A 13,694-nucleotide genomic window follows, 5' to 3' on the forward strand; every position below is an offset into this window, starting at 1 on the left:
GCTCTTAAAAATCTTCAATGATGGAGATTCCACATCCTCCCTAGGCAATTCATTCCAGTGCTTAACCACCCTGACAGTTAGGAAGTTTTTCCTAATGTCCAACCTAAACCTCCCTTGCTGCAATTTAAGACCATTGCTTCCTGTCCTATCCTCAGGTTAAGAAAAATTGTTTTCCTTCCTCCTCCTTGTAACAAACTTTTACTTATTAATAAAGGGAAAAGTTGGTAAGTCTTTGGCTTATTTGTAGCAGGATCATTCCTATATTCCGTGAATGGTAGCTAAGTGGCTGCGGTGGTGGAACATAAGTAATTCTTATAGTTCAACTTTTTCAGTGATCAGGACATCCCCCACTTTAACACGCCACTTCTTAAAAGGAGGGAGGCTCAGGGTTATGCCATTCAGCTGCATTGACCAATCAAGTAGCCGGCAAAGGATGCTGCAATAAAGGATGGTGATGGGGCTTCTGGTGTCCATGCAGCTGTAGCATATTTATTTTATGGGGAGAGTGGTGAAGTGGAATGGGCAGGGAGTGCAGGGGGAGCCAAATTCCATTCATATTTGAAACAAAAACTGGCTGTCTGCTTGGACTTTAACCACTTAACAGGGATTAAATCACTTTGTGCTTCGAAGTAGCTGACTGGCATTTTGGGAGGTTGAGGATGTTTCTGCTGATCGTGCTTTTTGTGTTTGTTCACCAGAGCAAAGGTGGGTTTTGTTCTCCTTCTGGCACAAAAATAGCTGGATCCAAGAGGAAGATGGAAGCGTTGTCAAACATTGTTTCTATAGCCAGATTCTAGCCTTCAGGCTGGTAAACAAGAGCAAAAGGGATGAAGTGAGACTGGAGGGATGACTGGGAATAGGACCATCCTGTGGACCTTTCCTCCTGTGACACCCAATGAAATGCTGAACTACCCAGGTCAGTATTTGAACCAGGAGACCTGTGCTCTTATCCCTTCACAGAACTCATGTGCAAGACTTCCCAGATCACTATTCGAATGTGGCCTCAGGAACTTATCAAAAGGTTAAAGAAAATGACGGTTTTCCTGTTAGGGCAGCATTAACAGTTCTGGGAGTTTACATTTAATTTACATCTCCAAGTCTCACTAAACTGCTAGGTTGTGCTATTTGTTTTATATGCACAGGAGGGGAAGAGAGGGGGCCCCCTGCAGGTGTTATAACTATCCACCTTGCTAGATATTTCCCATTTACATGGGACAAAGCTCAGGGGCAGATGGTTTAAGTACCAGCCCCTGGCTCATGCAGCTTCTTGTGCACTCTTGAACCTTTGCTAGGTATATACTTTGCCATCCATAGCTATTTTTGCAATGCGCATGATGCTCCTAGATTAACCCTATGCACATGAACTAGTCAGTATTTGAGACACACAACAGTTCAAAGGTGATGTCAGTGCTACAGCAGAAGTTGCACAACTCCTATCTTCATTCTGCCCTTCCAAAATGTGCCAGTAACCTGTGTTCTGAATAGGCCAATGCTATACCCCATTTCCAGGCATTAGTCATTTTGCTGTAATACCTACAGTGTCCCCCACTCTTCTTTAATTCAGGAATTGTGTTTAAATGCTCTGACCTAATTTAATTTCTTCCAGCATGGCTAACCAAAGATTACTCCTCTGCATCCGGCATCAATTCAATTTCTTCTGCTTCACTTTGTCATCCTTCCAGTATAGATTTTCCAACTGCAGCAGCAGTTCAAGGAAATAGTGTAGAATACAGAGTGCACTGGCAGAGAAGCATGGCACTGTTTCTTTAATTTACTGCCAACTCAAATTTCAAGCTCTCAGGAATTATGAGTTAGCTCCCCGTGTTTTTAAATGACCCAATATTCAGATACAACCCTTCCCCTCCCCCCAACAATTATTTCATTCAGCTCTACAGAGATAGAGGACCCACTCGGTTAGTGTGTAGTTTATAAACTCTGTATATCTAACATGTCCATCTTCCATCCCCAGAAACTGTAAAACAAAACTAAGGAGGGCAGACCCAGGTCTTCCGCAGGGGACAAAGTATAAAGCTGGATAAAGAAACTCTTCCCTCGCTCACCAATGGCCCAGAACCACAAAAGAACAAGCACGGGGATGCTGAGCATGGCCATACCCAGGCTTTATGGATTCCATAGAGTTAAGATGCCCAAAAGCTGCGTTTGTGCCTAGGTGCCCTATTCTCCCCCTACCCCCTCCTTCACTGGCGAGCGGTGTCTGAAAAACCCAACATACTTAGCAGGCAGCTGCCTAAATTAACCAGGGGGAGGTGCTGATGAAGTGTATCCTGAACCCTGCCCCTCTCAAGGAGTTAAGCATCTAAATCTGGGCTGGAGGGAGGCACCTAGTTTTGCTTGCAAACCATAGCCATGAATCCTTCTCCTGGAGTCAGGCAGATTAGACATCTAAGGCATTTCAGGCAGTGGTAGTCCCCATGCTGCTTCCGTTATAACTTTACCTGGCTAAAGCATTCCCCTCCTTCTTCCACAGTCTGGGTGAGTGCTCATCTTCACCTGGTTTGAGGATCATGCTGGAGCTACAGCGTGAGAGAGGTGCCCAGATGACTTGAGGGAAGCAATAGTTTGCATGCCCAGAGGCAGAAATTTAGGTGCCTATGGGACTTGTACAGCAAAAATGCAGGTGGAGAGTGTTTAGGTGCCAGATGAGCCAGGGTTTTGTAGCACTGAAAATCTGGGCTTCAAGCACTTAAGTCCCCAGCACCTATGTCTACTTTCACAAAAGGAAAGTAGTTTGAAGAGTGAAGTCCTAGGCACAGAACAAGTACAGCAAGCAGCTGGGACAGTGTAAGGTACCCCTCAGAGTGAACGAGTTCTGTCTCCATACGCACTTGACTTCTGTAGAGACTACTGACAAAAGGTGCTAACTGATTTCTGTAGAAAATGTCCAATAGAAACTGGACTCAACTCCCAATTCCTAGGTCACTGAAGAGTCATCCACTGGTTAATTTATGGACCCACTGCTGAACAGGAATAGATTGGAACCAGTTCTCTAGTGGCAACAGGTTCTACATCTTGTTACCAATTTCTGAAACAACCTGCCCTTAAGAAAACTGATCTGAAAGATCTGAGGATTTTTCAATGTTTCTGGTGCTTATGACTCAAGCAAGAAAATACTGTACTATTAAGACTTAAATTCCCCATAAATAGTCAAGGCATTGTGACTTTCATGTAGGGCAGTTTATTTGTCATTTTGAACAAATAAGGCAAGATATTTGAGCAAGATCATTCAAACAAGATCTCCTGTATCAAACTTTAAGGAAATGCAATAAGTCACTATTTCATACATATACAAACTAATGACAATACTAATATATACAAACAGTCAGCTCTTACAAAATAGCATTTCAAGTCAGCACTTTATGCCAGTGTCACTAATTTGTTACAAAAAGTTAAAGCTACAAACTTCACATTATTAAGTCTCACGTAACTGACATCATCAGCATCTTTGCAGGTTGGAAAGTGAAGATGACAGTTTGTCCAGAACACTTTTCAGTAATGCATATGGACCCATAAAGCAGGTGAATATAATTTTACAATTAAATGAACATATTGCTTAAAAACGTTGCCTGAATTGCCTTCCCTCAGGATATAAGCCTCAGTTGTCACAAGCTGGAGGAATTTAAGGAGTGAGCATAGGAGAGGCTCCTGCAGGGGATCTGAAAAGGGAAATGTTTTCTCTAGTTAAGATTACAAATTCCTGACGGTGAAAAAATTCCCATTTTTGTTCAAACTCAGAGTAGCAAATCTAGTTGTAGGCCTCAACTCTTAAGGGCATTAAAGGCAGATTTAAGAGAAAATTAAACCATTGGACCACTTCTTACTTTCACTGAAATGGTTGGCTATGAAAAAAATCACAGCAAAAGAACCCAAATATTTGAAAGTTATTTCACTAACACTATATTAGGCTGTAAGCACCAATTATAGCAATCAAGTTATGCACTCCGTAAAGTGAAAATTGAAGTCAAGCACCCAACTTCAGTGTTTTAAGTAAAACATGGGCTTCTCGATGTCTTCCTGTTGCTGAAAGAAGTTTTGTCTATCAGTGGTAAATATGGTACAAAGACAAACCATTCCTAACAGAATGGTCTTCTTGACATGTAAGCAATGCACTTAGCTTGCTACCAAGTCACTCATATTGTACATGTGCATCATGCTAGAGGCAAAATCCGTATGTACTAGAAGTAACTAAGCCATGATCCAGTATTTAAAATTAAAAAATTGCATCTTGTTACTGGAAGCTTCATTTAAGTAAGGGAATGTAATGAACACTAGCCCTAAAAAAACATTTGAGCATCTTTAATAAATATTTTTAAGTGAGAAAACACACACATTGGATGAATTTTTAATAAGTACTCCAGATGGTTTGTTTGTGTCCAGCATTATTAGTGTGCTGTATTGTCAACACAGGCGCTTACTAGCCTGCATGGTTCATTTAAATTGCCAGATTCTTATTGCTAAGAGATTGTCATCTACTAACAAAAACAGAGGTTTAAATTATTTAGCTTGTGCTGTGGAAGTGATTTTTAACTCAATTTACTTGGTTTCTTTCAAGATCTTCATGCTAGAAACTTTTGCAATATTAGAGGCTATCAAAGTCATGACTTCCCCACAGCTGGTTAATGTGGGTACACATGGAATATTGTTCCCATGTTGTACCAGAACACATTGCCGACTGCCTCCCTTTCTTTTCAGAGTCTGCCTGACTAGGCTGCTGAGCTCTTGCAGTCAGTTATAATAGCTCTATTTGCAGCTGAGGAATAAACTGAAGATGTTAAAAGCCAGATCCTCAGGGGTGTAAATTGGCATGACTCCTTCTATGCCAACGGAGCTCACTGATTTACAGCAGCTGAGGGTACAATCCCAAGAAACAACGGGTCTAAAACTATAATGCTTCTACCAGCTATGACAGGAACCTCTCTTGTTACTAGACGCATTTGATTTCAGGAGACTGATATTTAATTGTGTGTGTCGTACCAAGGTCTGTTTCAGAAGGATGACATGAAAATAGTCCCTCTATCAGAGAAAGAAAATAATTGACATAGTTGCTCTTTACAAACATTTCATCTTATGTGGAATAACTAGATACAACTACAAGGGGATCCTAAAATCGAATCCAACATTAGCTTTGCTCTACTGCTGCCAATGCACAGCACACTCACTGTTAGGTCTCTGCATCTATAACTGGAGATACCTGGATTACTTTTTCTGTTTTGCTCTTTATCATGTCAGTGTAAGTTTATCAAATCATTTCAAGGTAACTTGACTCACACTGACGGTAAATGCACAGTCTGGTGATTTTCCACAACCCGTTAATACCATGAAAAAGGCAGACTTTACATAGTTATCCCAGACAGAACACACACTATTTATCAGTGTGTTAAGAAAAACTGGAAGAGGTTGATCTTAGCCATATTAAATGCAGAACAGGTTAAGTTGGAACTTCAGTCGCCCAACTCATCTGGCGTCAATATATTGTTGTTTAATCTTTTGCGTAACCTATCTTTATTTTCAGCTTAGCTTTTCTGCTGTACTTGACCTCTAAGTAAAACATTATGCAATTAATTTTTCATCTAAAGATGGAAGCTTGAAATTTTAAACCCCTGTAAATCACCATAATTAGTGAAATATTTTTAAATCCTCTCCTTCGTGGAGCAAAAACTATCTAATTTCCCAAGAGAGGGTTCACACACAACTTTTTAGCACTCCAATGCTAGTAGGAACTAAATGAAGGATATTTCCCAGGATGCAGATGAAGGAGCATCTGCTGTGTTTTACATTGGAACTCTGCTTGGTTTTTGGTTTAAGTCAGTGAGGCTTTTAAACTGCAGAATAGCATTTGATGGAAGCACAGCAACATGCTTAATCTACCAGTATTAATTTATACAGTACACACAAGACAAAGCTACGGGCTCAAAAAACACTTGCTTAAAGCGCACAGGGTAAGGCATGGGGCTTATTACAGGCTTTTTAAAAGTAAAATTTGTTCCTTTCCAAAGGTGGGAATAGTTTCTGCATCTTCTTGTCTACTCTTTTCAGTGACCTCTCCAATTTGCTAACACTTTCCACGGTACCTTAACAGTAGTAAGACACAGTTAAAATGTTTGAAACTGAGCCTGTACAAAAAAAAGAGATGCAGCCGTTAAACACCACAGTACATATTACATTCAAAAGGAAGAAAATGGACTACTGAAAGTTACATTAAGAAAATGAACCAACATTAGCCTTATTTGTATCTGTTCCCCTGCTTTAAAACAAGTTTAATCTAAAAACAGTAACAACTGAAATAATACACTTTCTATTTTAAATATATCCAACATTAAAACATACCATTATCCATCCATCAGGATGTCCCACTTAATGGCATTCCTGAGTTCAGAAAGGTGCTATGGAAAAATAAGTGAGCAGAAGTTTTGCTCCTTACTTTGCTAACACATTTCAATAGAAATCAATCTGCGTAGTAGTCATAAAAGCAAGGTTCTGATTGTTTCAGAGGGTGGACATTTATTCTACCAGTGGCGCTCTCAAAAGTTCTGTTGCCGACGTTTCTTGGCTTCGATGGCATCAAGGATTGGCTGCCGTTTAGACTGATACTTCTGGCGAATCTCTTCAATTTCCTGTTCCATCATGGGATCGAGTGCTGAGAGTCTCTTCTGAAGTTCCTCTACGCCCCAGCTCTTTAACTAGCAGAAAGGAAACAGAATGTGTACCAACGTCAGAGCCTGTGCAGATACTTGACAGAAAAGATCAACACTTCTGCAGGGAATTCTGCTCTGACAGATTATAAACATTCACACAGCATCCTAACAGTATAATGGTTCTGAACTAACCAAGGAAAAAGCAATAAGGGGTTAATTGAGAAACAAAAGGACAAGTGACATGCTTGTAAAATGTATACATGTCAAATATGCCCAAATGTGGATTACTATAGCCCTCTCCATTTACATAACCTGGAAGCAAGCACCTTTTTCTCTTCATAACCAGGATTACTGCCAATCACCCCCCACGCACGTTCCAAAATTAAGCTGCTTCTTGGAGCGAGAGAGTGGGACTCAAGATGCACATCACAACAGGTGGGCCATCTTGACTGGGGCATCAATTAAGTTAAAACTGAATTACACAATTCCTAGGAAAGCAAAGAGTCTGCTTCAAGCTATAATAAACCCTTAGAAAGGAACCTTTCATGATGTGTATGTGGCAAGAATTCCCACCTGATTGTCTAGCTACAAGGAATTAAGAACCAGAGAGAAGTTTAGAAAATGTAAGTTAAAACCAGCTAGGAATAGACCCAAAAAGCCAGAAGTCCCAGAGGTCAAACTTAGTGATACCCTAGAATGTCCAACATATATCTTTCATCCCAAATCAGAAATAGTACATTCATCTCCCTTATGAATCAAGTCAGATTCCAAGGCCAGGAGGGACCATTGTGATAATCTTAGTAACCAGGCTTTTGGTGTTCGGTCAGTACATCTGACTGGAGACTGCCAGGACCCCTTTTTGACCCGACTTTCCACTCAAAAACCAGGCTCCTGGCAACCCTTCATGGCACCTGGACACAGAAGCCAGAAACCAGACTGTCTGGGTAAAATCTGGATGGGTGGCAACCCGATTTATCACTCCTCCAATTTTTGTAATCTGCAAACTTTCTCAGTGATTTTACTAGTGGAATGGAAAGAGTGTTATCAGATATACATCTCTCTCTCTCTATCTGAATAATGTGTCTTGTTCCTCTAGTGTAGCGTCTCATGTATTTGATAAGCCCTGAAAGACGTGAAATGAAAAAGTATGTATGGACCATGTGTCCACCGGATTTAGAGGACCAAAGGGATTTTTTTTTCTTTGTAAAATGATAGGAATTGTATAGCATAAGAAGGGAAAAGATAAGCACCTAATCAGGGTTTAACTTTGAAATATTAGAAGAAATTTCATAAAATGGGGAAACTTCCCATTAGTTTGGGCTAATATTGAAATACAATCCATGAAGCAAATCAAACATAAAAACCCTCCGTCCAAGAGAAGCACTGAAGAAATTTGTTGTACACTGACGCCATCTACTGGATACTGGCAGAAGCAAGAGAGAAACTGCAATCTGAATGTCCAGGTGACCAGTGCCCAACAGAAAGTAAGAGAAGTGCCCTCCTCCAAGAACCTGGAAACAGGGTTTATAAACTTGATGCCACCGCAGGGACTGCAAAGTTTGCTGAAACTCCACAGCCAGCCTCTCTCTTCCTCCAGGGTTACAGGATGAAGCAGAGTTAACTGGACCCACAAGCAAGCTTCAGAAATCAGACCAGCCTTGGACCAGCCTCATGAACAGCACTTCCCTCCTCCAAGATTACACAGGGCTAAGAAGTGCTGAGAGTTTGTTTTAGAAAGTAAAGAACAGAAATAATAATTCCGTATAAATAATCGAAAGTTGTCTTGTTGAGTCTACATTGTTGAGTGAGACCTCAAGTAACCATATTTTGAATTTTAAATAAGTAATGCTACTTGCGTGTTCTCCTTTGTAAGACCAAACAAACTAGCCAAAAAGTGACGTAAGAAATAACTTTAAGCAATTACTTTCGATATTTTAAGTTTGTCCCTTTCACACCAAAGTATTCAACTATCAGGGATCGCACTCTTAAAAGTGTCTGAAGACTAGTACATGCTTTTAATCCTTGGAGTACTGGAAACATGATAAATGTATCCGAGGTACTAAAGAATTGTGATTATGGTAACTGAATGTAATAAGAAATCTTGGTGATTTGCATTGTTCCTTGGTATAACTCCTGTGCCCCAACACTGGTCTACCATGTTGCAAATTGTTCATAAGCTACACACAGACTTGATTTATTATTTAAATCTGTTAAATAAATGGTTTTGGTGATCCTTTCAGCCTGTGGATTGTTCAAAAAATATTTACCAACTCCATCTCCCCAAAACGGCCACACACTTGTGTGCAATTACTTCTATAAATATTTGCACAACGATTGACAACACTCTTGCTGCAGAACTTCTTGTAGGAAGGTATGGAAGAGCAAATAAAATATGCAATAGAATTTGTGGTTTTATGTGAACAAAACTGATTTTTAGAGGTTTAATTAACATTTGAATTAGAGTATTTCTCTTTACTTCTGTTAAATGCAAATGGCACTGCTCCAAATGTTTAATTTTTAATTATGCAGCTACAGTGGTTGTTTTTAGTCATTTACCAACCAATACTACACAGCTAACACAATTATTTCCTATCAGAAGTATAAGGGTACTGTTGGCAAATTATTATTGAATGACAATTGCTGTAATTTCAGAGTCCTCAATGTACTAAAATATTAAAAGAAATCCAGGTAGTTATTTAAGTGCTTAGCAAATGAAGTACTCCTTTGCTAGACTTGTGTAGAGTGAGATTTCCTGGAAGTCACAAGGTTATCTGTTAGTAGATCCAGCAGGACTCAGATTTGGGAATTTCATTAGCGTTTTTGTGCAAGATAAGACATTATTTCCCACCAGGAGCTACTTTAAGATTATTAATACATACATTATAACGATCCTAGCACAAGAAAGCTTTTTAGCAAGGATACAGAGTGATTTTGCTTATCTAGTATAAAAATTGTTCACTAGAAAGACAAGGTGTTTTCTCCAAAAGATATACTTTAAACACATTAATACAACTTTATTAGACAGCAGTCTAAAGCTGATGTAAGGCACCTATTAACTTTTCGTGCTGATTTAACAATTTGTTTTAGAGAAGATAATTATTCAATATTCTCCTCCTTAGGAGTCTGGGGACTATAACGTAGTCAAGTAAAGTCAGACAAAGAGGAAAACCTTGAAATGGGCTGTCATTCCCCACAGACCAGCCAGCATTAATACTACAAAACGAAAGTTTTAGAAATGACATGACACCTCATGGTTCAGGGCTTACGCCAAACTAACTACTAGAGGTTAGGGGGTTTCCCTGAGGAGAGTATGCTCTATCTGCATATTGCAGGGTTTCTTGCACCTTCTCTGAAGCAGCTGATGCTGGTCACTGCCTGAGACAGGATGCTAAAATAGGTGGACCACCATTCAGAATGGCACTTTCTATGTTCCCAACAACACTGTACATGGGAAGTCTCAGTCCTCATCTTCAAGGCTCTTACTGACACTTAAATAACCTCGATCTGGGATGAAGACCACAATTGTCAATTATGCACAAAGCAACTATCTATTGCAAGCATAATACTTGTTTGTGCTGGAGCCAATCTAGGACCAGAACTCTCACTTTCAGAAACCAAGAACACACCTGACCTACCTCCAGCCAAGTGCAGGGTGTGCTTTTGACTTGGCTTTCACAAATGAAAGCACATAGCACTTCATAACAAAATAAAATCCATAGACTATTTCTCCCCTTAGTGAGAGGAGAGACATGGAGAAGGTACCCTATACAGCACATATTGCTTAATGCATCTCTGGAAGATGCTCAGACACCATGCTGATGGGTAGGGTACAAGAACCTGAAAAGAGGTGAAAAATTGGAACAGCAAAGGTGTTGTGGGTCAGTATCGAGAGATGCATTGGTGGAGTGGTGGGAAGGATACAAAAATCACACCTACCCAGAGCTAGGGCTACGAGTCCTTCACTTTCATTTAAAATAAAATATGGAGTTATCAATATAAGCCGCAGATCTTTGCTGAGACCCTATGTGGTTAGTGTAAATCCTTTTCATATATCGGTAATCACAAGTAATTATAATGGATTTCAAATCCACTACAAGTCCTGTAATCTGAAAGGTCATTTTATTAAGGTTGTCCCCTACCCCCAAAGTGTCTCTCTACCAAAATAAACTCTTCTTTTGCCTAAAAAATGGCATGGCCCCTGTTTGGGTAATTGGGGCTCCAATACAAACCATACAGACCATTATTTTCTACAATATATTACATTTTTACCTTCTACATATCTGTCATGGAGCAGTGTCACAAACTTCAGTATCGCACGAATTTATTTTTCTTTAGGAAAAAATGCCAGAGGCAAAATGATAGGAAAGAAAGGAAAAATTGTCTCACAATGCACAGATATTTGGGGGTAGAGGTAGTCTCGTCCAGTCCCCTGTGCTAAGGCAGGACCACATGTATCTTGCCCATCCATGACAGGTGTGTGTCTAACCTGTTCTTAAAACCCCCCAATAACAGGGATTCTACAGCTTCCTTTGGAAGCCTATTCTAGTACTTCACTATCCTTATAGTTAGAAAAACTTTCTAATTTCTAACCTACAGCTCCCTTGCTGCAGACTAAGCTGATTGCGTCTTGTCCTACCTTCACTGGACATGGAGAACAATTGATCACTATTCTTTTTATAACAACCGTTCAAATATTTGAAGACTTATCAGGTCCCTCTCCTCAGTCTTCTTTTCTCAAGACTAAACACGTCCAGGATCTTTTTTAACCTTTATTCATAGGCCAGGTTTTCTAAATCTTTTATCATTTTTGTTGCTCTCTTCTGGACTCTCTCCAATTTGTTCACAATCTTTCCTAAAAGTGTGGTGCCCAGAACTGGACACAGTGCTCCAGCTGAGGCCTCACCAGTGCTGAGCAGAGCAGGACAATTACCTCCCATGTCTTACATATGGCACTTATTAATACACAGCAGAATTATATTAGGCTTTTTCGCAACTGCATCACATTGGCTCACAAATTGAACATGAGCCAACACTAACTCCAGATCTATTTCAGCAGTACTACTACCTAATTACTCCATTTTTCCTTCTTATGTGTAGTACTTTACACTTGTCTTTAGTGAATTAAATCTTGTTGATTTCAGACCAATATTCCAAGGTCATTTTGAATTTTAATCCTGTCCTCTAATGTGCTTGCAACCCCTCCCCACTTGGTGTCATCTACCCATTTTATAAACATACTCTCTACTCCATTATCCAAGTCATTAGTACAAATATTGACTAGGACCCCACTAGATGTATCCTCCAAGTTTAACAGCAAACCATTGATAACTACACTCTGAGTATGGTCATTCAACAAGTTGTGTACACACTTGATAGTAATTTCATCTAGACAACAACATTTCTCTGATTTGTTTATGAGAATGTCATGTGGGACTGTGTCAAAAGCCTTACTGAAAATCTAGACATCACATCTACAGCTTCTCCTCACCCCTTAGCCAGTGACCCTGTCAAAGGAGGAAATGATGTTGGTCTGGCATGATTTGTCCTTGACAAATCCATGCTGACTATTCCTTATAACCCTATTATCCTCTAAGTGCTTACAAACTTTTTAATAATATGTTCCTGTATTGAAGTTAGGCTGACTGGTCTATAAATTCCCCAGGTCTGTTTTACTCCGCTTTTTAAAGAAAGCTACTATATTTGCCTTTCTCCAGTTCTTTGGGAGCTCACCCGTCCTCCATGAGCTCTCAGACAATTAAGGATTCTGAGATTGCTTCAACTAGTTCCTTAAGTACCCTCGGATTAATTTCATCAGGTCCTGCTGACTTGAATACAGCTAATTTATCTAAATATTCTTTAACCCGTTCTTTCCCGATTCTGGCTTGTGTTACCGTCCCCCTTGTTGTTAGTATTAATTATGTTGAGTATCTGGTTTCCATTAACCTTTTACTGAAGGCTGAAGTAAAACAGATTTTAAACCTTGATTTTCTTGATGTCACCTTCTTCCCCGTTATGTAGTAGACCTACACCTTCCTTTGTCTCTCTTTTACTCCTAACATATTTAGGAAACTACATTGCCTTTTACATCCCTTGCTAAGTGCACCTCATTTGTGCCATGTCCCTACATGCTTGTGCTAGTCTTTTATACTCATCCTTAGCAATTTGTCCATGTTTCCATTTTTTATAGGAGTCCTTTTTGATTTTTAGGTCATTAAAGAGCTCTTGATCGAGCCATATTGGCCTCTTACTATTCTTCCTATCTTTCCTTCACATCAGGATAGTTTGCTGTTTTGCCTTTAATATTGTGTCTTTGAAAAATCACCAGCTCTCCTGAACTCCTTTCTTCCTTATATTTTCTTCCTGTGGGAGCTTACCTAGCAGTTCTCTGATCTAGTTTATAACTACTCAAAATTAACAGCTTTATTTTTCCTGCGGATATTTCAAATGACCTTATTATATCACATTGATACACAACAGGAGACAAACCGTCTGATCAGTGATGCAACTGCTCATGAGGAAGTCTCTCCAGCCCAACCAATTGTATATTTATACATTTGTCCTTCAAATTGCAGAATAAAGGTGACTACATTGCCTTTCAAGATCTCTGCATCTCTATATTAAATAAGGTGACGGGCACCTTAGAGATAGATAATTATGCCCACGCCCTCACTTGCTGAAGAAAACCATCCATGGCATCCCTTTGCAGTCAGATCAGGAAGACTTATGGATAACTCTCTACCTGATGCCAATGATGTAATGTTTACACCATCAATCTGCTTCGCTGAGCTACTGTTTTTTCATTTCAATCCTTAAAAAATAGGAAAAAGATTAACAGACTCATTTGTTAGTCAAGTGAGGTGTCACTGCAATGTTTAATTTTATTGAATGTAAAAGATCTTAAACAGAAAAAAAAAGAGAATAAATAATGGATCTAAGCAGACACGTTAGACACAGCCACCGGTTATATATCCAAGGGCAGAGTGCTCTGTAATTTATACCTCCACAATTCTGTCAGCTCCAGAGACAGTCTATAACAGCTAC

The 13,694-nt window shown here is 39.6% G+C and overlaps 1 protein-coding gene across 4 annotated transcripts in view; it reads right to left on the reverse strand.

Annotated features, from left to right (window-relative positions):
* Positions 1-3,176: 3,176 nt before the first annotated feature.
* STK4 (serine/threonine kinase 4) overlaps positions 3,177-13,694 on the reverse strand; it is a 70,733-nt gene continuing 60,215 nt past the window's right edge. For all 4 annotated transcript variants that reach the window (XM_008168101.4, XM_065565899.1, XM_065565897.1 and 1 more), the window contains one exon: positions 3,177-6,698. In XM_008168101.4, the coding sequence (XP_008166323.1) occupies positions 6,540-6,698 (159 nt within the window). In that variant the 3' untranslated portion in view covers positions 3,177-6,539. The remainder of the gene's footprint in view (positions 6,699-13,694) is intronic.

The sequence above is a fragment of the Chrysemys picta genome, chromosome 13, assembly GCF_011386835.1.
Source record: "Chrysemys picta bellii isolate R12L10 chromosome 13, ASM1138683v2, whole genome shotgun sequence".
In the NCBI taxonomy this organism is placed as follows: domain Eukaryota; kingdom Metazoa; phylum Chordata; order Testudines; family Emydidae; genus Chrysemys; species Chrysemys picta.